At 46.0% G+C, this 24,499-nt stretch overlaps 1 protein-coding gene across 4 annotated transcripts in view; it reads left to right on the top strand.

Moving 5' to 3' along the window:
- Window positions 1-23,921, top strand: part of LOC147606007 (transcription elongation factor SPT4 homolog 1-like) — a 43,496-nt gene extending 19,575 nt beyond the window's left edge. For all 4 annotated transcript variants that reach the window (XM_086792702.1, XM_086792703.1, XM_086792704.1 and 1 more), the window contains exons 3-6: window positions 22,665-22,756; window positions 23,176-23,231; window positions 23,326-23,387; window positions 23,481-23,921. In XM_086792702.1, coding sequence (XP_086648828.1) covers window positions 22,665-22,756; window positions 23,176-23,231; window positions 23,326-23,387; window positions 23,481-23,525 — 255 coding nt within the window. In that variant the 3' untranslated portion in view covers window positions 23,526-23,921. The remainder of the gene's footprint in view (window positions 1-22,664; window positions 22,757-23,175; window positions 23,232-23,325; window positions 23,388-23,480) is intronic.
- The last annotated feature ends 578 nt before the right edge of the window (window positions 23,922-24,499 follow it).

Below are 24,499 nucleotides of genomic sequence, written 5' to 3'. Positions count from 1 at the left end.
GAGCTAGGACTGTCTCCCACCCCTAGTGGGAGCGGGTGTCTGGAGGAGTCCCTCTCGAGAACTATGAAGCTCTAGTAGTAGTCTACCAAGCTGTCGCTGGTCCGAGGCCTCCATCAACTGATGTAGTGAAGAGTGCTCCTCAAACAATCTTGCATATCTATCTCTGATCCCCTGGTGGGCTCTACATCTACATACAAAGTGATCCTCAGTCTCCACCTCCTCGCGGCACAATCTGTATATCCGCTCAGCTCTGGGAACCCGTGCCGCTCTCCCAGCCTCTACCTCTAGCTGATGTGATGAGACTCGTAGCTGTCCAATAGCAACGCGAGAGCTGTGTGGTGGCATGTATACATCCATGTACCGCGGTCGATGTATAAACCCATCCCGTGAGATGCTCATAAAGTGGTCTCTGTAATACAGCATCTTCGGTGGTAGTGGGTTCTCTGGTGCTGTCCATGTCTCCTATATGTAGTGCTGCCATATGTCCCGTCTCATCACTCTGTTCCTCTCATCGAGAGAGAGGTAACCCCGTGGAGCAGACTGATCATACTGAAAAGGTGGCAACCGCTCAATGTCTATCCCATGATGTGAGAACCACTGTAGCATCTGTGCATACCAAGATCCAGTGTGTCCAGCCTCGGCCAGCTGTCTGGATGCTCGGCGTGATAATCTCTCCGTGGGCATCTCCCTCATCCTGTATATAAAGGAGATCGTCTGGAACAATGCCTCCACTGCCATAGGTGGTGCAGCAAACTCAGCTCGAACAATGTCGTGCGGGACGGATGGTTTGCTGCGTATCATCCTCGAGAGCATCAAGATCAGTGGTCTCTCCAGCTGTACCCATGTGGAGGCTGCAAGCCCTGGTGCCCAAACCGCTGCTGCATACATCAAGGCTGGTGTCACTAATGTATCAAAGAGCCACCCCTTCGTGCGGGGTTCCTGAAAATGTGCCTGATGGCACTGACGCTCAAGGCCAGCACGAGCTGCATACCCCCGGGTCACTCTGTCTCGGACTGCCTGAGCCATGGAGAAGCGTCCAGTTGAGCTAGTAAATGTGATGCCAAGGTAAACATAAGAGCTCACCACCTCGACCCGCCCTCCTGCTAATGTGAGAGTAGTGTGGCTCCTGACTGCGGGTGAAGTGTGGAAGATCATAACCTTGGTTTTCCCAAGGTTCACTGTGAGCCCCTGTTGTGCGCAGAAGCCATCAAGAGCCACAAGGTGTCTTTGAAGCCCAACCTGCGTGTCAGATACCAAGACAATGTCATCAGCATAAAGCATAACATGGACAGCAATACTTGATAGCTCAACCCCAGAGCCTCCTCCCTGTGTGATGTAATCGACCACCTCATCAATATAGAGCCCAAAGAGCGTGGGGGAGAGCGGGCACCCCTGCTTCACACCAATGGTGCTAGCAATTGTGTCGGACAAGCCTCGTGGGCATCGGACTCTCCCAAAGACCTGCTCATATAGCCTGTATATGCCCCACATCATGTCTGGAGGTATGCCTAGTGTCTGTAGTCGCCGAAAGAGGCGCTCTTTGGGCACAGTATCAAATGCCTTGCGGAAATCCACAGAGCAACAATAGAGCCGTTGCCTCCGTGCCTTGGCCTGATCAATCAGGCACCTCAATGTAAAAATGTGGTCGATGGTCGAGAAGGCTCGATGGAAGCCTGACTGGCCTGCTGCTCTCAATCCCCCAACCTCTGCATGAGTGCTCAGCTCTGCCTCCAAAACTGCCCCGTATAGTTTGGCCAATATATGGCCAATCATGATGGTCTTGTAGTTCCCGGGGTCTAGTACATCTCCATGGATCGGCACAATAGTGTGCATCGTCCACTCAGCCGGAAACCCCTCTGACAGAGCTCTGTTGAAGAGATGAGCAAGAAATGGTGCCAATGTATCAATAGCATAGATGAGATGCTCTCCCTGTAATCCTGTATGATCTGTCGCCCGTCCATGTTGGAGTCGGCATATGGCCCTCCTAACCATAGGTGGGGTGAAGAAGGTGGAGACTGTGGAGCATGGCTCTGTGGGCTGTGGTATATGGGGCTGTGCAGGCACATCATAAAGTCTCTCTGCATATGTCTGCCAGGTCTGAGGATCGGCAATAGGTGTGGGAGGACGGGGCTCTCTGAGTCTCCTCCAAGCAGCAGCAGCATCTCTGCTCATGAGCATGTGATATGTGTCCCAGTACTGAGCCTCCTCATAAGCTCGCCGCTTACGGCGGGTGAGAGCCTGCCTGCCTGCCTGCCCCTGCACTCGGAGACTGCGGTAAAGGTTTTTGCACTCATCATCATACCATCGGTTCTGGGGCATGCTCCCAGATGTAGGTGGCTGTCCTGTCTGTATGCGGTATGGGAAACTCCTCGCGGCTGTAGAGTGTAGTACATGTGAGAGCTGGGAGGTGAGCATGGCCATGGGTGCTGATGGATCTAAGGCAAATAGCTGATCATGAACATGATAGTCGTACACCTCGGCTAGGTCCTGAGTGAAGTGAAAAATAGTGCGTGGTGGCTGTATGATGGGTGGGTGGGTCTCCAGTAAGCTCTTGAAAGTGAGGGATAGGTATGTATGATCCGCCCCAATGGGGCATGGTGGTACGGTGAAGTGAGACACCATGTATGATCCGCCCCAATGGGGCATGGTGGTACGGTGAAGTGAGGAACCATATCTCCCGGGATCCCATCACATAATCCACTGTACTACTGCCGCCTCCCACTGGAAAGCAAGTCAACCCACCTGAATCTGGCCACCGAGTCATCCCGTGATAAATAACGAGATGGTGTCGGGCCCCAAGCTCCAACAAATGTTGCCCATATCCAGTGCTGTCAGCTTCTCCATCAGCGGAGATCCGAGTGGTCCTTGTATCCTCTATAGCTAGCGGCTCTAGTCTCAAGGGATCCTCAAAGTCATAGATCTCGCACTGTCTGCTCTGAGTCCGTGCATTGAAGTCCCCCATCAAGAAGACTTCTCCTAGTGTCGAATAGTGTAAGATCTCCTCAGATAAGACAAGAGTATGGAGACTCACTAGCCTCTCCTCCACCCGGCTCCTCGGTGGTGGCAAACCGCGACCCCTTTGGAGGAAAGTAGCAAAGGGCGATATAAATCCATCTGGTCTCCGAGAGGCGTAAGCTAATCCACATGTATCTCGCCTCCGAGTCTCGTGCTATGACTGGAACATGCTCATGTAACCCATGTCTGAAAAGCACTGCAATACCTCCTGAACCTCGGGAGGTGGCCTGTCTCATCCCCTGTCGGCTGACTCCCATTGATAACCCTCAACCCATGGTAAGCCCCTCTCCGGGCTCTCATGTGTCTCTGTCATCAAGCTGATATCCCGGCCCTCCATCACCTCCTCAAGTCTCCTTGGATGTGTCCATAGGACTCCATTACAGTTCTAGATTGCTATGTGTATCTCTTTGTCTTCATGTTGTTTCCTCCGTGTCTCATAGGCCAAATGGCGCTATTCGACCCTCTTCCCATCAATGTAGATGTGACCACTGTGCCTTCTTCCCTTCTTTGCGTGCCGCCTTGATCTTCGGCATGCATAATCTTCTATGCTCCAGTTGCATCCATGTGAGGTCATCATCGAAGTAGATGAGAGAGAGAGAGAGAGAGAGAGAGAGAGAGAGAGAGAGAGAGAGAGAGAGAGAGAACTTGCTACAGTCGGGCTGTGTCCCTGTGCGCATGTCAACAAAAGAGCAACCCCTCCTCTTTTCAAGGCTTCAGCCCCGCCCCTTTTTGCTGAGGTCGGCCAGTTATAAAAAGATGGCCTATGCTTTTTCTCCTTCCCAAAAGTGGCTTTGCTTGCTAAAAATACCCAAACTTTTGCTTTGTTTAGCCAAAGACTCTATAAATGATAAAACTCAGCCATTTTTAGCTTCTAGGCTATAAAAATCTCTCTCAAAGGTGGGCACCTAGCTTTTATTGTCCTTGTGGACCCGCAAGCTGGCCACATGTCCATGCAGGGTGCCCATGAATCTTTTATGATAATTGAAGCCCATAAAATCTCTGGCAAAGTGCCAAGGCTTCAAATATCGGTTTAAACACCTGACACCTTCTTTAGAGACCTTTTAACATTTCTTGTGTGGTAAAATCCCCGTTCTCACCTTGGATATGTTTGGAGTGTGGGCTTCCCCCAAAACGCTGATCGAAAATGGTAAATGGCCAAATGGTGACATCCCCTCCTTATAAGTAGTCGACCTTAATTGTATAGGTCTGCTTTCACCACTATATGATCCAAAATATATAAGCAAGCTTCAGCTTTGTGTTGCTCAATCATGAAGCCAGTGAGTAACAACGTAGTCTGCAGTCACACAACCATAGCCATAAGAGCACAGCTCTTCAAGTCTAGCAGATCCACTGCCAATCTGTAACATCCAACCATAGCCATACCAAAGAATACTTCCACTAGAAGGTTCAATAGCCACCAGGCTCGTTTCATACTGGAAAAATTCCAGACTGGTAACTTCTTGTACAACAAAATAGTGCAGAGCGCGGGCACCGCCCATATAGTATGCCAATACGACAACTAAACTCGAGTTTCTTCTAGTCTCTAGACTAGTTTTCAATCGGTTTTGGCCTCTTTTCCTGAGATCACGAGAGCAAGTGCCACCCTTCCATGAGTTTACATGATCACTCACCAGGGTTACCACCCTTCCATGAGTTCATATAATCACTCACCAGGGTTACCACCCTTCGATGAGTGAGTTCATCATGGTCTTGGATGCTTCCAAGATAACATCCATGGTTGGCGTAGACATAGTCCCCTACCCAACGAGATGTCAATACACATGACCCTTGGCGTACACCTAAGTGCTCTGCCAACGAGGTGTCGTGTCCACTCTACCACATGCACTCTGTGTTGGTACTTGGACCACACACCTTGGAGGAGAGGTGGGCTCTAGTGTATAACATAAGATAAGAATGAGTCACATGCATAAATATCTCGGTGCTCCATAAACATTTCTGCTACACATAGTTTATAGGCATTTCGGCCGCCAATAGTTGTACATGCATTTCGGCCGCCAATAATTTTACAGGCATTTCGGCCGCCAATAGTTTTACAGGCATTTCGGCCGCGAATAGAAAATCCATAGAAAAGTCCTTGATCGATGAGATATCCATGAGTTCCATAAGTCCAATGTGTCATGTGCATGCTCATTCTAGGAGCTGATCTTTGATAGGCTATAGGAAAGGACACAAGTTGTGGGCATGAACCAAGCGCTTTAGTGTGTAGGAGAACCCAGGATTGGAACAAGAGCCTATCGGCTGTAGTTACAGGGTTGGCCGACATGATATTCAAGTTGGGTTCAGGCTGATGCTGACTGACAGCAGGTCGGCCAGGTGTCATGCACTAGGAAGCGCTATAAAAAGGGGCTATGCTCATCGTTTTTACAGGGTTGGCTGACATGATATTCAGGTCGGGTTCAAGCTGATGCTAGCCGACAGCAGGTCAGCCAAGTGTTATGCACCAGGAAGCGCTATAAAAAAGGGCTATGCTCATCGTTCTGAGTCATTCAGCCCTTCTATGGGCTGAGTCACTAGAATAGGACTAGACTAGGTATTTCTACCTTTTCCAAGACAGCCTATGGCTGTAGGACTTGTACTAGCTTTTTGTACATTATGAATATACTGAACACTCAGCTATCTCTCCCTCTCTTCTCTCTCTTTTGTATGCGTTTTGCATCAAGCATGTTCTAGGATGGTGTTTAGGGTTGAAAGAAGACTCCTAGAGCTTTTGCATGTGACATTGGTATCAGAACTTCAGGTCAATTCTGAGATATTGTTGCTGCCCATGTCCCACCCATCCTTACTCCATCGCGCATGGATGAAAACCATCGCCCGTGTGTTGATCTTTTGGTGGTGTGGGAACCAGGCAACATTGTCTTAGCATCAAGCTTAGCAAGGCTAAACACTGATTCAGTCCCAGATGAAGGTGCACATGTACAAGGCCCAAGGAAAGGAGCACAAGACATGGAAGAAATTCCCAGAAGGTTGGTTGGTGGTGTTCCATGAGGCCCAAGGGGAATGGCAGTCTTGTGAGTCAGGTGCCACTTGGGGCATACCAGGAAAGGCTTTCGGGCAATGATTCTAGGGGAGGATGATCCTCCAAGGGGTGGAGTGAGAGTGCTAGACTCAATACTCAGGAAAGAAGACCAAAGAAAGTGTTCAGGGACAGGGCAAGAATGGAAAGGGACATGATGGAAGAGATGCATAGATCTTTATCAGAGCTAGAGTGGATTTGGAAATTGGGCCGGGTTTTCAATGAAAAGGTTGCCCGGAAGGGAGGGATGACAGGGGGACTCCAGGAATAGACAATGGGATGATGACAGTCATCCAAGAATAGAAGTTGGAATCCTATCATCAAGTTTAGCATGTCATCAAGTTTAGCAGAGGGGGATGTCATGTGCAAGATGTGTGCATGCTCATTCCAAGAGCTGATCTTTGATAGGCAACAGGAAAGGACATAGGTTTTGGGAATGAACCAGGCACTTTGGTGTGTAGGAGAACCTAAGATTGGGCTTGTTGGCTGCAATTACAGGGCTGGCTGACATGATATTTAGGTTGGGTTTAGGTTGATGCTGACCGACAGCAGGTTGGCTAGGTGTCATGCACCAGGAAGCGCTATAAAAGGGACTATGCTCATCATTTCGAGTCATTCAGTCCTTCTATGGGCTGAGTCATTGGAATAGCACTAAACTAGGTATTTCTACCTTTTTCAAGACAGCCTATGGCTGTAGGACTTGTACTACCTTTTTGTACATTCTGAATATACTGAATACTCAGCTATCTCTCCCTCTCTTCTCTCTTTTCTGTATGTGTTTTGCATCAAGCATGTTCCAGGATGGTGTTTAGGGCTGAAAGAAGACTCCCAAAGCTTCCGCATGTGACACAATGCATCCCAAATAAAGGGAGCCAAAAATATACTTCATCCCAATAAATGGAGCCATAAACAATGTTTGAATACTGCTTGTGCACCACACAAGGTTCAATCCAATATTCGTCGCGGAAAATAGAATGATGCAATTTCAAATAGAAACTCTTTTCCTTAAATGCAGGAGGTATTTCAACCCAAAAGAATGATAGGCATTGCAGCCATTCGATTGATATATATATATATTTTCAAAACTGGTACATAAATCTAATCCAGACTTGCAATTCATAAATATTGTCGTGAAACACATTCAAAATAGATAACTTTCTTGTCTTTTTCAAACAAGAGTAAGTTTGTTCAAAACAAAACGAAAAGCAAAAGAACGGAGCATATATATATGAGTTCAACAAAAAGTACAACTTATATCGAGTTCAGTACGTAGCTGAAAATCAGTAGTAACTATTAGAGGATGTGAGCAAAAGCATAGCATAAAGCTATGTTAAAAACATCCTCATACATGTTCCTGATATCAAATCTCAAACATCTCGAGATTCTTGGACAATTTCATTCTGCTCAGAATTAGCTTGCTTGATCGGCAGATTGCAGAACACCGTCATGTGCTCGACAGAAGCACAATTTTGACAAACCAAACGTGGAGCCTGTTGCTCACGGGCTTCCGGGTGTCGAAGAGATGGAAATGTCATATCAAGCTGAAACCGAATATCACTTTTGACCCAGCACACTTTGTACCACAAGGCCTATTCCCAAAAGTAAGTTGTAAGTCAGGAGTCTTGTCCAACTCTTCATTCTCCACCGGAGGTATCATTGAAGAAAGATGAGGTTGCTTCTTTTCATATTGGGAATGGGAGTCCAAGCTACCTGGTCTCTTATTTCTATATTGCAGAGGAGGATAAGAGATCATAAGCTGATTGAGCGGGTTTACCTCAATATCCCCGTTCTCCCATAAGTATCTATATGTCAAATCTCTAGGGTTCTTTGCATACATCCAAGCCAAGTCGCCAAATATGTCCACTTTCCTAGGGTAGCGGAAAGATGTAGATGAATGACAAAAATGCTGAAACTCCAAAAGAGAGATGAGAGAAAACAGCAAAATGCTGATGCACTAATCTTCAAGAAAAGAGTGGATACAACCAACCTATAGGTGAGGAGTGAACTCAGTAGGCAGAGGGCTGAAGGTGCTCACCAAAGTGATCAAGGAATGATTGAACGTGAGGAAGAGGGCAGCACATATATATGTACTTCTGAATGAGCTGGCTGACTGCATCCTAGTCCCTCACATGACTTGAAAATAGGTGTAAAACTCCATAAAAGGGTGGGCAACCCACATCAAAGACCCATAAAATAGGGGGAAAGGGGGGAAAATATGGGGAATGCCAGAGCATAGAAATGCCCCCTGTAAACACCAAAAAAGCCACCAACAGGAGATGACAATATTCAAGGATAATGTCTCCCTCCAAGATCCACTCTTGCTCAAAGTGGTATTGGATCTCGATATGCTTGTTCCTCGCATGAAATACCAGATTCTTAGCAATAGCCAAGCAACTATGGTTGTCGTATGAGATAAGGGTAGGCTGTTGTTGTCGAAAACCGATCTCCTCAAGTAGCCTCCACAACCAAATCACCTCACAAGAAGCCGAACAAGCCGTTCGATACTCCGCCTCAGTTGATGCAAGCGCCACCATAGGCTGCTTTTTACTCGCCCATGAAATGGCTCCAGATCCAAGAGTACAACAATATCCTGTAGTAGATCGTCGCACTCAGGAATCCGCATCTCCAGCCCAGTCGGAGTCGCTTCAGCCATGTAAAGTGGCCCTATCCATAGAATATGCCAAAATCCTAGGTACCTTTCAAGTACCGCAACACGCTGAGTGCTGCTTGCTAATGAGTGTCCAATGGTGCCTACATGAAAGCATTGAGAGTACCCACCACAAATGCACAATTAGGCCGTGTGTTGAGCAACCAAATCAAGAAACCAACCAGTTTCCTGTACAGAAGTGTATCTGCCACTAGATCGGATCCTGAAGAGGAGAGTTTGATGTCGGGATCCATGGGGGAAGTGATGGGCTTACAATCTGTCATCCTGAAAACTTGTAGCAGCTCTGCAACATACTGCTGTTGAGAAATGAATATGCCATCTGAGTGCTGAAAAATCTAGAAGTGAAGCAACCCAAGATCTGCCATCTCAAATTCCTGATTGAGGGCAACCGTTGTGTGAGCAATGTGTGCTGTGTGGCTACCTGTGATGATCAAGTCGTCCACATAGAGAATGATAAGAGTAAACAACCCTTTCTTGGGACAAATGTAGAGATTTTGATCAGCCGCCGACCGCTTGAAACCCTTCTGTTCAAAGAAAGCATCAATCTTCTCATACCAAGACCCGAGGGCTTGTTTCAAAACATATAAGCCTTTTTCAGCCTGTAGACCATACCTTTGGAACCAGGAACTTGAAATCCTGGTGGTTGTTCCACATAAACTTCCTCCTTTAGCTCCCCGTTGAGGAATGCCGACTTGATATCCATTTGAAAGATGGGCCGATGAGAATGTGGAACAAGAGCAAGAACAGTCCGTATGGTCGCCAATCGAGTAGTCGGGAGTCGGTGCAAAGGTAGCATCAAAATCCACGCTAGCTTTTTGAGAATAGCCTTTGGCCACAAGCCTGGCCTTGTGCTTATCCAGAGTCCCATCCGATTTGTACTTTGTCTTATAGACCCATTTGACACCAATCACCTTCCGCTTTGCCAGTCTAAGAACTAGCTCCCAAGTCTGATTCCGCTCAGTAGAGTCAATGCGTCCAAGTCGGTTTGGAAAGCGCCTCCCCAATATGAGTAGGTTCCAAGTCCTTCAAGATGCGTGATATCAGTGCATAATTGACGCACAGGTTCTCCTGAGATGATGACATGGTACGTAACCGCTCTGATTGATGGGGACCCCCTACTGGAGGTGGAAACTCTCCCGTGGCGTTGCTACAGTTCATCAAGCAAATCCTTGCGATAAGTCATGTGTTGTGTGGCACCACTATCCAAAATCCACTGAGGAGAGTGGGAACAAGAAGGGAAAGTCTTCTCAACCACTAGAGGGGGAGTCTCGGACTCGTGATCAATCAAGGTGACAAAAGCTGATGTCACGTGCACACCATTCAGGTGTACAGTGACATGGCATCATTTTAGCATCATAAACATCATCAGGCATTTTATGGTCATTTAAATGAATGTTTTCAGCATGTACCACATGGTATGAGTTGGATTCAGCATGGTAGCATCACATTAGCCATATAGACCAGCATTTGGGGCTTGTGGAGGTAGCCGACAGCATGTATACATCAGCCGACAGAGTATGGACAGCAGCCGACAGCATTTACAGCCAAGTTAGCATTTTATGCTATTTATTTGTCCAAAGTTGCTGGCCGACAGCAGTATGCTGGCCGACCAGCCTTATTTGAGCTATATAAAGCAGGCGCCTCTATTCCTCACACCATCCCAACATTCAGCCAAGTGTCCCTCAGCGTTTCTACTCCAGAAGGGCTGAGAACAGCAGCACATCCATCATCATCAGCATTCAGTCCATCAACGCATCCAGATCAGCCAACGCATCTGTCTCCTCAGCGTTTTCCTTCTCAGGTAACAGGAGAGCATCTGCGTTTTCAGCATCACCTCAGCATTGCTTCAGTCCCAAAGCCATCCCTTCAGCGTTTCCTTCCCAGGAAATAAGGGAAAGACAGTGGGACAGCAGTTCATTCAGCATATCAGTACATTCAGCATATAGGCAGCATATTCAGTATCATAGATCTATTCAGATCTCATTGTACCCGCATTCATCATCTAATATAGCTGCATTGCATTGACACATATTTGTCTATCTCTTAAACATCATTAAGTGCAATTTAGTTAGACTAAGGTTGTGATTACTACGGTCGAAGCCTCTACATGTCACATTGGTATCAGAGCGTTACAGGGTAACCAGCCTTAGATCATGTTCATTCCATCTGTCATTCAGTCAGACATCATGTTAATCGCTTCCACACAGTTAAACCCAGTTCTCAAAATTTTGCAGGCCACCCTTAGGGATTTTCCCTTAGGTATGCATTAGTAACCCATCCATTTGCATTCTTGCACAGCATATAGGGTTGCACATGGCTTGCATAGTAGTCATCTTAGCAGTCAGTCTTGCATCTGCAAGGCATACATGTTTGCCCATGAACTCTCTGGGAAAGAATGACATCCATCATCAAAGGAGGACATAAGTTTTGGGCTTCAACTGGCAGCAGCAGGGGGTTTCTCTTCCACAGAAGACGGAAGTTTGCTCCAACATCGCCTCAGGAGGTTCAGAGCTTCAGGTACGACGGAGATGGTAGGTGAAAGGTTTCCAGAGGCAGGTCAGGGGTGACTCAGGTATTTCCACGCAGTTTAGCAGCATTTGCCATTCAGTTCCCGCAGTACATAGAGTCTTGGCTCAAAGGATTTCACTCCTGCAGACGACCTCAGTCCCGGCAGTAGAAGACAGAAGGGGGCAGTGGTTCGGAGGAGAAGGATCACAGAGGAGTCGAAGGTTGCCAGGTATACCACCCAGCAACAGTTTAGCAGCGGGGAATGTCACGTGCACACCATTCAGGTGTACAGTGACATGGCATCATTTTAGCATCATAAACATCATCAGGCATTTTATGGTCATTTAAATGAATGTTTTCAGCATGTACCACATGGTATCAGTTGGATTCAGCATGGTAGCATCACATTAGCCATATAGACCAGCATTTGGGGCTTGTGGAGGTAGCCGACAGCATGTATACATCAGCCAACAGAGTATGGACAGCAGCCGACAGCATTTACAGTCAAGTTAGCATTTTATGCTATTTATTTGTCCAAAGTTGCTGGCCGACAGCAGTATGCTGGCCGACCAGCCTTATTTGAGCTATATAAAGCAGGCGCCTCTATTCCTCACACCATCCCAGCATTCAGCCAAGTGTCCCTCAGCGTTTCTACTCCAGAAGGGCTGAGAACAGCAGCACATCCATCATCATCAGCATTCAGTCCATCAACGCATCTAGATCAGCCAACGCATCTGTCTCCTCAGCGTTTTCCTTCTCAGGTAACAGGAGAGCATCTGCGTTTTCAGCATCACCTCAGCATTGCTTCAGTCCCAAAGCCATCCCTTCAGCGTTTCCTTCCCAGGAAACAAGGGAAAGACAGTGGGACAGCAGTTCATTCAGCATATCAGTACATTCAGCATATAGGCAGCATATTCAGTATCATAGATCTATTCAGATCTCATTGTACCCGCATTCATCATCTAATATAGCTGCATTGCATTGACACATATTTGTCTCTCTTAAGCATCATTAAGTGCAGTTTAGTTAGACTAAGGTTGTGATTACTACGGTCGAAGCCTCTACATGTCACAGCTGACTCCTCCACAACTTTGGCAGATGAGCTTGCTCCTTTGTCCTTTGACTTCCCTTCAAATCGTGCATGCGACTCCGGCATTGTTGCCATAAGTGCCTCTGTTTGGAGCAATAATCACAAACCTTTTGGTTGCCAGAAGAATCAGATGTCTTTGTTAGGATGCCCCCCTCTCTGTCCAATGAAAGCCTGGTTACCTTTCTTTGAAGAAGAATCCCTCAATCTACTCTCCTCATCAAGGACCATAGGCACGAGCTCATCCCAGGTAATGGTTTCCATCCATTCTGAGGTAAGAAGTGAAGAATAGAAGCTCTCATATTTCGGGGGCAACTGAGCAAGTAGCTGGATGGCCATATCCTCAGTGGAAATCTTCTTCCCGCACCCAGAAATCTTAGATCGCAATGACTCCAGTTCGTTGATGTGATCCCGCATGGACGTAGAATCAGTGGGTGAAAGCTTCAACATTTGAAGCTCCAGGGAAACTCTTTTCATGGGTGTCTTCCGGTCGTAGATGTCGGAGAGTTTCTTCCAAGCAACATGTGCATGGGTATCCCGTTTGATGTGAGCGATGACTGGGGGTTGAGAGTTGAGAAGAATGAAATGCCTGAGGACGGGCATTAAGCCAATCCCATAGAGCAACTTTGTGCGTAAGGGCATCCCTCGTATCCTCATCCTCTGCGTTGTTCGGGTTGGGCCGAAGGACCGGTCGAGTCATGAACTCCAAAAGATCATAAGTCTCCAAGATTGCTTCCACCATGACTTTCCAGATGTCGTAGTTTGTGCCATCCAACTTGGCATCTGAGGAAAAAGTCACAAGAGTGGGTACCTGAACCACCCGGGGTTGGATGAGTGCCATGATGTATCTTCTCTGGAAAATGCAGTCACCAAAACAGCCCAAGAGCTGTTCTCTGCACTTGTAGGGAGGGTGGGTGGGATAGAGAGTAGAGAGGAGAAGAAAAATGCAGAAAATGCAGATTTGCCCCTCCGGAGAAGAAAATGCAGGTTTGAAACACTGCGGACAGCTACCAAGATTGCGTGAAATGCAGAAAATCAACCCCAATCAGCGATTCCAGGTCTAGGCGCCTACCATGTTAGAGGGCAGCGGAAAGCTGTAGACGAGTGGGCAACCCACATCAAAGGCCCATAAAACAGGGGAATTATGGGGAATGCCAGAGCATAGAAATGCCCCCCATAAACACCAGAATAGCCACCAACAGGAGATGATATATGCTAACAGGGCTACCTTGCCAGATAGTAGCTTATCCACATAAGGATAACGACGATAGTGACTCAGCAAAGCCTCACGTTCAGCCAACCGCTTCAAGGCCTAAAACACCAAGCCAAATCAGTCCCAAAAAAACAGTTTCAAACAGTCCCCAAATCTGCTCCACAGCAGCCCCCTGTTTACAGCCTGTTCTTAGGGCAGGAGAGAGAAGAAAACTCTGTAGCCAGCCGGCCTGAGCAGATGGCTGAAGACTAGGGTTCTTTGGTTTTGCGAAGAGAGCTTGGGCACAGTCTTATGTGAGCTTTGTGGAAAGCTACCCAAGACATCAATGGAAAATCTGGTGCAGATTGCAGCCTCACTTTGGACTTCTTGTAAAAGCTTCTACGAAATAGAGAAGTTTGCTACGGGAGGCCAGCTGTTCCGGCTCCGTATGTTGTCCATATATTTTGTGGCTTTTTGCTGTTATACTCTATGTACACTTGAAGTGTTTTTTCTAGTCCGGGTCTTTGGCTTTTGCATTTGCGTCTTCGGTGACAGTGGTAACAAAGCTCAGCTTCTCTAGTTGACTAGAGAAGAGTAAAGATCTTGGAAGTACTCGGATTGGCATAGTTATTACAGATATTTACCTCATGGATAGATCAGCTTTATTGGGCTATGACATGAAAACTTTGTTCGAGCATATGGCTTCAAAGTTTCAAAAGACTCTTGATGCTCAAAAGAAATTCTATACTGATCAGTTGGACAAACACCTCAAGGACTGTTTGTAAGGAGCAGAGCTCATACAAACCACCAAAGAAAGCAGCCCGACTAAAAGGGTAGAATAAAACTGCTGCTGTAAGCCTGTATGGCCTGTTCTGTATGAGGGAACCCAGAGGACAGCTTGTTGCTGTACGGCCAGTATAGAGAGAGACAAATGCAGCTGTACTACTGGTTTGGAGAGCAGCCAGTAGAGAGAGCACACGCACCTGTACAACCACCTGCTGTTGGCCTGTTCCAAGGCAAGATTAAAATCAGAGAACAGCTCGCTGCTGTACGGCCAGCCCTCAGGAGCAACCAGTCGAGAGAGAGAAAACCAGCCTACTGTCAGCTAGCCTGAGGGCGACCAGCAGAAAGGAAAGAACCGTACTACTGTCGTACTGTTCAAAGGCGAGAGACGAGAGAGGGGGAGAACTTGCTATAGTCGGCCTGTGTCTGTGTGCGCATGTCAACAAAAGAGCAGCCCCTCCTCTTTTCAACACTTCAGCCCAGCCCCTTTTTGCGTCGGCCAGTTATAAAAAGATGGCCTATGCTTTTCCTCCCCAAAGGTGGCTTTGTTTGCTAAAAATACCCAAACTTTTGCATTTTTTAACCAAAGACTATAAATGATAAAACTCAGCCATTTTTAGCTTCTAGGCTATAAAAATATCTCTCAAAAGTGGGCACCCAGCTTTTATTGTCCTTGTGGGCCCACAAGCTGGCCAACGAAACTTGATGCACAGTGAAATGAAAGATAATACTTGAATGCTTGTCAATGACTTCCCTCTTTAAATGTCATGTAGACATGTACATGCAAGATGCCCATGAACCTTTTATGATAACCGAAGCCCATAAAATCTCCGGTTAAGTGCCCAGGCTTCAAATATCGGTTTAAACACCTGACACCTTCTTCAGAGATCTTTAGCATCTCCCTTCTTGTGTGGAAAAATCCCCCTTCTCACCTTGGTCCCGTCTTGAGTGTGGGCTTCTCCCAAAACACCGATTAGAGGTGGTAAAAGGCGAAATGGCGACAACAACTCATTTCGCTCATACTCTTGGTCATGGTTGCCCTTTTGCTTATCTTCAAGCTCCCGGTTGACAATGGCGCCAACCGTAGGATTGGTAGCTGGAGGACTAGCGACAACCTAGGGGTTCGGTGTGGGAGACTGGCTCACCACAAAGCTATTGAGGTTAGAGTGGTGGTCTGTGTAGGGGTCTTCTTAGGGTATGCCCTAGAAGTACGTCCTTTTGTATGACAAAAGAAAGATTGTCCCTCCTTATACTGTTCGTGCTCCTCGGACTAAGCTTATCACCTGTATTGCCGGCCTGAACCTTCTGGTCTGGAGTAAGGTGAGGTGCATTGTTTGAGTTCCTGGAGCTAGAGGTTTCTAGGGTAGACCCTTGTTGGGTCTGGTTCTGGCCCTCGCCATTGGCAGTTGCTGCCTTGGCTACTCTGAGATGGGAGGTCTTCGTTTTCCACTGTTATATTTCATCTCAGCACTTTGCGCAACACAAAGTGCCTGATCAAAAGTTTGTGGCTCAAGCATACGCACATCCCCTTGGATTTGTGTGTCTAAATAGTACATGAATTGCCCTTTCTTGTCCTCTTCTGGTTTTTGCAACTGTAAAGGCAGGTGAGTGACTTTATTGGCAAACTTGAGGACCGGTTGCGCGTTTTGGCGCAATCCCCGATACTCATTCTAGAGCTGCTTAAGGTAGTGAGGTGGTAGAAACCGCTTCTTGAGGTCCGTGACAAACTTGTTCCATTCATAGGCAGCAACCCCAAAGTTGGAAGTTGCCTGGGCCCAATGTGTCCACTAGGAGATGGCTTCACCTTTTATGTGTTAGAATTGTGCATCTCAGTGTTCTGGGGCTTCACCATTTATCTGGGTATTTTATTGTATTTCTCCTATTTATTTGTCGTGTGAGTAGTCGGCCAGCCCTAGAGGCAGTCGGCCAGCTCACTGATGCACTATATAAGGAGTTACCCATTATTCACTCCTTCATCCATTTCACTTGCACATAGTTCAACACTCAGTTGCTGGCCATTGCCATTGTAAAGCTTTACTGCTGCTATAAAAGGTGATCTTGTCCAACTCTCTCATTCTACTTTGCACTCTCTCATATGTTTACTCTTTATGCTTCTGCCTGTGCTATCTCCTTCATGGTATCATACGCTTAGGTCCAGGCTGCTCCAAACTCTGCAAATCTGCCCACTTTGCTGTGCGTTTTGCCTCCATCACTTCTCTGGCTGCAGATCAGTCCATACAGTAGCTGTGTTTTCAGTACCTTGTTGCGTTTCTGGCCCAGCCCTCTTTTGGTTGCTGTTGACCAGCCCTACAAGCTGTGTTTTGCTCTTCAGAGGCAGATTTTGAAGTGGCTGCGTTTTCTTCTACAGAGGCAATCCGGCCAGTTCACTTGGCTGCGTTTTCTTCTACAGAGGTAAAAGGTGGAGTTGTGGCTGTGTTTTCTGCACCGGCATCTGTTTTTTGGTGAGTTCTTTGCATTTGGAGTTGCCAGACAAGTGGCTGTACATTTTCTTCTTCCTCCACGAGTCCGTGCCCTTTCGGTAGGAGGTTCTTGGTGGATCTTGGACTGTTTTGCTGCTGTCCCGCCTCTTTCTCTCTACGGTTTGAGAGAGGGCTGATTGTTCATAGTGTCTCACTTCGTTGGAAGCACTTGAGAGAGGTGTTTGAGAGCTGAGATTTGTTCTTTGCTACTGTGGATATGGCTCCCCCCCCTGTACGAACAAAGATGACAAGTTGAAAGGACCCAACTACGCTCATTGGAAGCTTTAGATGCGGGTCTGGTTCATCCACAAGGGTTTGGGGGACATTGTTCAGGGCACTGAAAGGAAGCCCGAGCGTCCTCAAAACTCTAGGAGGTGGACTCAGGATCAGGAGGATGAATTTGCTGTGGAATTACAAGACTGGGAGAATCGGGACTCAAAGATGCATTCTGTGCTTGTGCGGACTATCACCGAGGAGGTCTCACCGGCAGTGCAAACTCTCTCCAGTGCTCATCAGGTATGGTCAAAGTTGGAGAATCTCTTTGCATGAGATTCATCGATGAGGGCAGTTACAGGGGCAGGTCTACGGTTTGTTATTTCCTGAAGGCAATTCCATGCAGTCTTTTCTCATGAAGGCCAAGGTTATCCATGACCAGTTACTGGCTATGGGTGCTGCTTTGTCCTCTTCTTAACTGGCTGCTCTTTGTCCTCTTCTCAACTGGCTGCTCTTTGTCCTCTTCTCAACTGGCTGCTCTTGTCCTCACCAATCTTCCTTCGGACTATGATGTGATTTCTCGATCTTTGTGGTGCCAGGTCACATCCACTCAGTTGGATTTTGATGATCTTAGCTCCCTACTTTTGGAGGAGCCGTTCTCATCTCACAGGGTAAGTTGAAGGTGTCAGTCAACAGTTTTGACCAGGCACTTTCCTCAGTTCAAAAGAAAGGTCGGAGTCGCTGTTTCTCTTGCGGGAGAAGAGGACATTTGTCCAAGGAATGTTTGTCCATGAAGAAGGACAAGACCAAGGGCAAGGCTTCATCTCAGACAAAAGGCAAAGACATGACACAGGATAGTGATACAGGTTCTAGTACCAATTCTAGGGCTCCCAAGGCGCTTCCGGCTCAGGAGATCCCAGATGGTGTGCTTCTCTAGTACACATACAGTTTTCCCCCGTGTGCTTCCAGCCAGAAGAGGCTTGTGGGCGGGAGAGGGGGCTAATTACAGCTCCACCTACTGGTGCACGGGGACTGTGATTCGGAGTTCCAAGCATTAGACATCTGGCAGGACATGGTTATCTTTGGTACAACAGAGATTATGAACTGGATCTGTTCCAAGCTCATTGTTCGAGGCTTTTGGGACGTGATGTGTTCCGTCCACTGCTGGGGATTATGGGCGCGGTATGTCCAGCAGCTCATCATCTATTTTTGGAGTTCACTCCACACTTGTGTGGGAATTTGTGGCCAAGCAAAGTTCCTTGTTGTTAGTGGTGGCATCTTGTTTCGAGGAAACAGGTTGGTGGGTGCTCTCTCCGAGGTGATTTCAATATTCGCGGTGCTGGAGGGTCCATGGTTGCATCTTCATTGACTTATCTTCTTCCGACTCTTGCACACTATGAGTTGTAGAGGGGGTGTTAGAATTGTGCATCCATCTCAGTGTTCTAGGGCTTTATCATTTATCTGGGTATTTTATTGTATTTCTCTTGTTTATTTGTCCTATGAGCAGTCGACCAGCCCTAGAGGTAGTCGGCCAGCTCACTGATGCACTATATAAGGAGTTCCCCATTATTCACTCCTTAATCCATTTCACTTGCACATAGTTCAACACTCAGTTGCTGGCCATTGCCATTGTAAAGCTTTACTGCTGTTATAAAAGGTGATCTTGTCCAACTCTCTCATTCTACTTTGCACTCTCTCATATGTTTACTCTTTATGCTTCCGCCTGAGCTATCTCCTTCATTATGTAGCAGCTAGCTAACACAACCTTGTCTATATCTGACTTTCTACCAATAGCAAAATATGCCTCAAACTAATGAATCCATGAGTATAAAGTTGTGGGGTATAGCTTACCATTATACTAAGATTCACCCTTTCATGAAGGTGAGTCCAAGAAGTGGCTTGTACTGCCCTTGCGTCGAGAGTTGAAGGGAACCGTTTGTGTTCCATGTGTCGTCGTTGTTCCTCCTGTGCAGCAGAGCGAGCTGTCGCTTGCGTTCGAAGCTCTAACTCCCATACCTGTAAATCATGTAAAGCACGGGATTGTTGTGTTAACTCCGCAATGGAGGAATACCCTTTGAAGGGCTCCCACCAAGGACTGGTGTATTTGCTTTATTGAATGATGTAAAAGATTGACTTCTTAGAGACCTTACTGGGTTGGAAAACCAACTTCTTGTAAAAGGCTGACTTCTTGGAGACCTTATTGGGCTAGAAAGTTGCAGCCTGAAGATGTCATGTTCTTGACCTTCAAGTTCACCTTTGCTTTAGCCTCCCCTTGGCTGTCCAGTTGAAATTAGGGTTGTGGGCATGGATACATGAGCAAGGGGAGAGCTATGGTAGATGGAATGTGAAGAAAGCCATGGATTTGTGCATGGGGAAGAAGAGTTAGTGTGCTTAATCAACTTAGGGAAGCATAAACAAGAGACCACGACTTGGATGAACCAAAATGAGTTATCTCCTTCATTAGGGTGTGGCTCTTAATATAGCCAAAGGTTACAAATCATGTGAATTCAAATAGTGCCACCTCACCTCTATAATATCCCAAATATTTTCCTCTTCTCAAGAGGTGGTTCACACCTCCCCTTAGTACAAGCACTTGTGCAGCATCTTGGCACCACACTTTCAACACCCCCTCCTTGGTGCCATCTTGGACACTTGGGTGAGAGGTACACAACATAGGCATCTAGGCCTAACCAGGCATCTTGGCCTCACACACAACTAGGCATCTTGGCCTTACACACAAACCAGGCATCTTGGCCTTACACAATCTACCATGGCTATATCATCGGTGCTAGCGGGTACATACAATACAAATAGTACAAGGGGTAGGTGAAATTCCATAGCTTCAAAAAGTCTTTCAGTGTCCTCCCTTGGATAGGAGGCTTCTACCACATTCGCTTGTTGAGGTTGATTCTTTGACTAGCAGTTCCTCTCCGTGTGTCCCAGCTTCTCACACACGGTACATTCAAGCTTTGGTTTGTTCTTAAACTTGCATGTGTTGATTGTGTGACCCAACTTGCCACAATGATTGCATCTAGGCTTAAATTCCCTTTTACTAGCATAGAGTGCCAAGTCCTTTGATGAGGATGCTCCATTTTCATACTTGCTTTTCATCTTTTGCTCATGTTCAAGCAATGGAGCTTGTAAGTTGTTGGTTGATACTTTTTTACTTGTTGATGTGGCTTGTTAGATCAAGACTATTACCTAGGTTGAGTTGATACAATTGCATGAGCAAGTAAACTTTGGAGTGCTTTGCTTGTGTACCAAACAGTGTGTTTAGCTCTTCCCATGCCTCCTTGGCCTTCTCAATCCCAGTGATATGATGAATTACCTCATCATCTAATGCAAGTGCTATGAGTCCCAAGGCTCTCTCATTTTTCTCATTCCATGTGCTTCCTAGGCTTGCCCGAGTGTCCCTCCCTTGAATTATTCCCCATAAATTTTTCTTCATGAGTGCATACATGATCTTTGATTGCCGTGTGTGAAATCCCATACCACTAAACTTAACAATTTCATCTTGGGCCATGGTTAATAGGGGGTCTTACCAATGTCCACTTCTATGTGGTGGTACAACTGGCAGTGTCTACCCTTTACAATGGTTGGGCTCAATGAGACTTATGAATAAATCTACACCACCTTGCCTTAATGTAGAAGACACTTACATACATGCCACATTCCTTACTGATTTGCAAGATGCCTCAACTTGGTGGCACACACATTAGCGACGGGATGCACAACACATCAAGGTATGTGGATGCACTAGTGAGTGCTCACATGACAAGGATGTGATTTTGGTGGTGATTGCACATGGATATATGAGTGCACATGTGCAAGGCTTATCAACAATATGCTCCAAAGTGATTCAAGATACTTGGGCTCAGCTTGAGATTAATACTTTAATCACTGTGATTAAAGATTTTAATGAAAAACTCAAGTATACCTTGAACAGAGTAGTGGTAGCTTGGATAGGGGTCTTATGGAGCCTTGATTACGTGCAGCACACAGAGCCAAACCCAAAACCCTTTTAGGGGCTTGTAGATCAGGTGGAGATGTAGCTTTGACTCGGTGGAATTAGCCGGAATCGACGCGTGGAGCTCTCAGATGCCGACCGTGTCAAAGACTGCGCATTCAACAGAGTTCATAGAATGTTGAGCTCCTCAGGGCTTTTGTGTGCCCTTTAGTCAGCAACATTTTGAATCAAAAAGCTCTAAAAGAGGTGAAGAATAGCCTTCCGAAATCGTCCAAAAACTAGGCTGTGGTCAAGCCTCCATGGGAGCTTGAAAAGGATAAGATTGAGATTAAGGGGTAATTAATGGGGATTAGAGCATATGGCTTCAGAGAGAAAGATGAGGTGATGTCCTAGGATCTCATTGGCTTTGATACCAAGTTGAAATTAGGGTTGTGGGCATGGATACATGAGCAAGGGGGGAGCTATGGTGGATGGAATGTGAAGGAAGCCATGGTTTTGTGCATGGGGAAGAAGAGTTAGTGTGCTTAATCAACTCCTTCATCCATCTCCTTCATTAGCATGTGGCTCTTAATATAGCCAAAGGTTACAAATCATGTGGATTCAAATGGTGCCACCTCACCTCCATAATATCCCAAATATCTTCCTCTTCTCAAGAGGTTGTGCACACACCTCCCCTTAGTACAAGCACTTGTGCATCTTGGCACCACACTTTCAAGAGTCCTAGCCCTTGGAGTCTTCAGCACTTTGTGAAATATGAGATGCTTTTTCCCTTTGCCAAGCGTATGCTTTTATAGGGCAATTGGATGCTGGCCGGTTTGCTGAAACACCTGTCGGCCTGCTTGTATTTATCCCAAGACCTGATTCAACACCATAATGCAGGCGCCTTTTCACATGTGGCCCAAATAGGCTGGACGACTTGCTGTTGTGTTGGCCGACTTCCCATGGGGCTGGCTGCATGGTTGTTTGCGTACGTCGAACGACGCCTTATCATACAAAATACTGCACGGATTTTCAAAAAAAAAATCCAGATTTTTTTTCCATTTCTTTTTTGGGGGGTAATGGTCTTGTTTTTGCTTGTCTGTGGTTGTTTCTGTGCTATGATACTTCCTACCTTTTTAAAATACTCCATATCTGGAAATGGGAAATACCTTTGGAACCAGTGCACGAGGATCAAACATAGAAGGCTGCAGGCAAGCTGACCACCCAACCACGGTACACATCTGCAGACCTCCACAGGAGCCAAGAGCTAGGGCAGATCCATGCTAGTCAACGCTGATGTCCCACACCACTAGCGCCTGCTCGTATAGGCCCTTGCCAATACTATTTGCAATCTGCCACGTCCACGGCAGGAGTATGACAACATCTTGGTCCAAGCACGGTTCAACTACTCAAGCCACAAGGATAATAACCCATAAGTCACTTATAATCCCACCATAGTCCTCATCATGCTCATAGTGATCTCTCATGGAATCCAACTCTCCATTGAAATTGAAACTTGTTGGATTTTCAAAATAAATAGGAGAGATGAGGCTTTTCAATGTCATACATACCTTTTAACATTGTAAAATCAAGTCTCTAGAGGGCATTAATTGTCTTTTCATTTTCTGAGTGCACACCTTACCTTTTAGAATTTCTTTCGGTCAACTCTTGTTGATAACGTCTTTTAAAGAATATACAGGCCTCATTTGGTACGCCTGAATTTTGATGTGTTTTGCAGTTCAAAGATGTGGGCTGTGAAAATTGCCAGTTTTTTAGCATGGAGCATGATCATGATCGAGTGCTTGAATGCACAACACCGACTTTTTCAGGGTATGCTTAGGCTACAAGAATGGTGGTAAATTATGGGTTTGACCATCTGCAAATCTACTGCAAGGCATTGTGAAGTTACCTCAAATATGTATGTTGGTATGTTTGCATGCATGCAGTGTATGTATATATGTATGCATGCATGTAGAAATGAATGCATGCAGTCTGTATGTATATATGAATTCATGCATGGGTGCGTGCGCACATGTATTGAATGTATGGATGTTTATGCATGCATGTTTGTAAGTATCTTTAGAACTTGGTGCCCTTGTACTTGTATAAGTGGTGTCAAGATTTTTCTTCTTATTTTTTTCAAGTTCAAAGCTCCAGAAGAAATTGAATCTTGGGAAGTTTCTTATTGCTAGTTCTTTCTATCCAAAAGTTTTCAGACTGATGTGTTTCTAGCTTGTGCATCTTGGCAGGCTGATATCTTCTATGGAGCCAACAGCAAGCTGGGCAGCACGTTGGTTAAGAATTAGTAAGTAAATACAAAGAAGAAGCTTGAATAGGAAATATTCTATAAAACCAGGGTCTAAGGTGTTGAACTGTCCTGATTTTGTTAATTAATACAGGCAGATTTGTCCCTGGATGTTATGCGCTGGCAGTCTCTGGAATGCTTTCAGAAGAAATGCAGGTCTGTTGTCCCTCTCATTCACCTTCATGATTCTCACAATATACGATCTCTTTGGTTGATTTTTAAAATTTTAATTTGGTTATTTTTTTGTAGGGGATATGCGAATACAATAATGTGCCATATGTGCCACCGAGGTGAGCTTCCGTCACGAGGGGAATGCAGCTAAAACTGTTGTCAAGTTTGTCAAAAGATGAAGGAGAGGGGCTTCTCATACTAGGACATAGGTTGATAAAGCCTAAATATTTATGGAAAGAGAATTGTTAGTGCTAATTCGGCTCGTGTATGTCCACTTGCGTGATCCATGTGTTCATGTGCAGCATGGTCTCAATTCGGCTTGCATGTGTCCACTTGCATGATTCATGTATTCATGTGCAGCATGGTCTCAAATTTACACACCTAATTTTGATTTTGACATTTGGGGGTTTGCACTCCAAAATGAATTCTTATGACATTATCTATGCACAAAGATACATTGGATCCAGGGTTACCAAAGCATTCACGAACAATATTATGCTAGAGTGCATATCCACACAACTGATAAAAGTGCATTATGCTTGAGACTTTAGGCCCAAAAATATAATTCTTTTAAAATAGAATTAAAAATCCTGCGCCTCTTCACTATCCCTGGTGGGCCCTCTCCCCAATCTGCTTGCTGCCCCCGTGCGCCTGCTCCTTAGCTCCTCTGGAACTCCGCCGTTCTCCGTCTCGTTACTCTCGACCCCACACAATTACTTTGCTGCAAACAGAATGGGTCTTCTATATTAGGCCTTCTACATAAAGAAGAATTGTTTAAATGCACATAGCAAGGTAATGTCCAAAACACCCTTGACCAATGACAGGGTGGTAACATGCTTGGATGGGAACCATCTCTTTTTCCCTTTATCTGGACTGTGTTCACCAAGTATAGCACCTCTATCTATGGCAACCCTCCACACGGTAGCTCTATATGCAGGTGATTCTCCAATGGCAATAGGGACACTCAGTGGACAATTATAGATTTCCCTTTGCTATATATTCTAGATGGATGAGGTTAATACCTGTTGACACGCACTTGATTTCTCCTTTGTATCGATGCAAAGATGTACTTGCACATGTATTCACATGCTCACTAT

The sequence above is a fragment of the Cibotium barometz genome, chromosome 58, assembly GCF_041138505.1.
Source record: "Cibotium barometz isolate CiBa-2024 chromosome 58, ASM4113850v1, whole genome shotgun sequence".
Lineage (NCBI taxonomy): Eukaryota > Viridiplantae > Streptophyta > Polypodiopsida > Cyatheales > Cibotiaceae > Cibotium > Cibotium barometz.
Note: the sequence above shows the minus strand (reverse complement) of the source record. Positions and strands in the feature narration are given on the sequence as shown.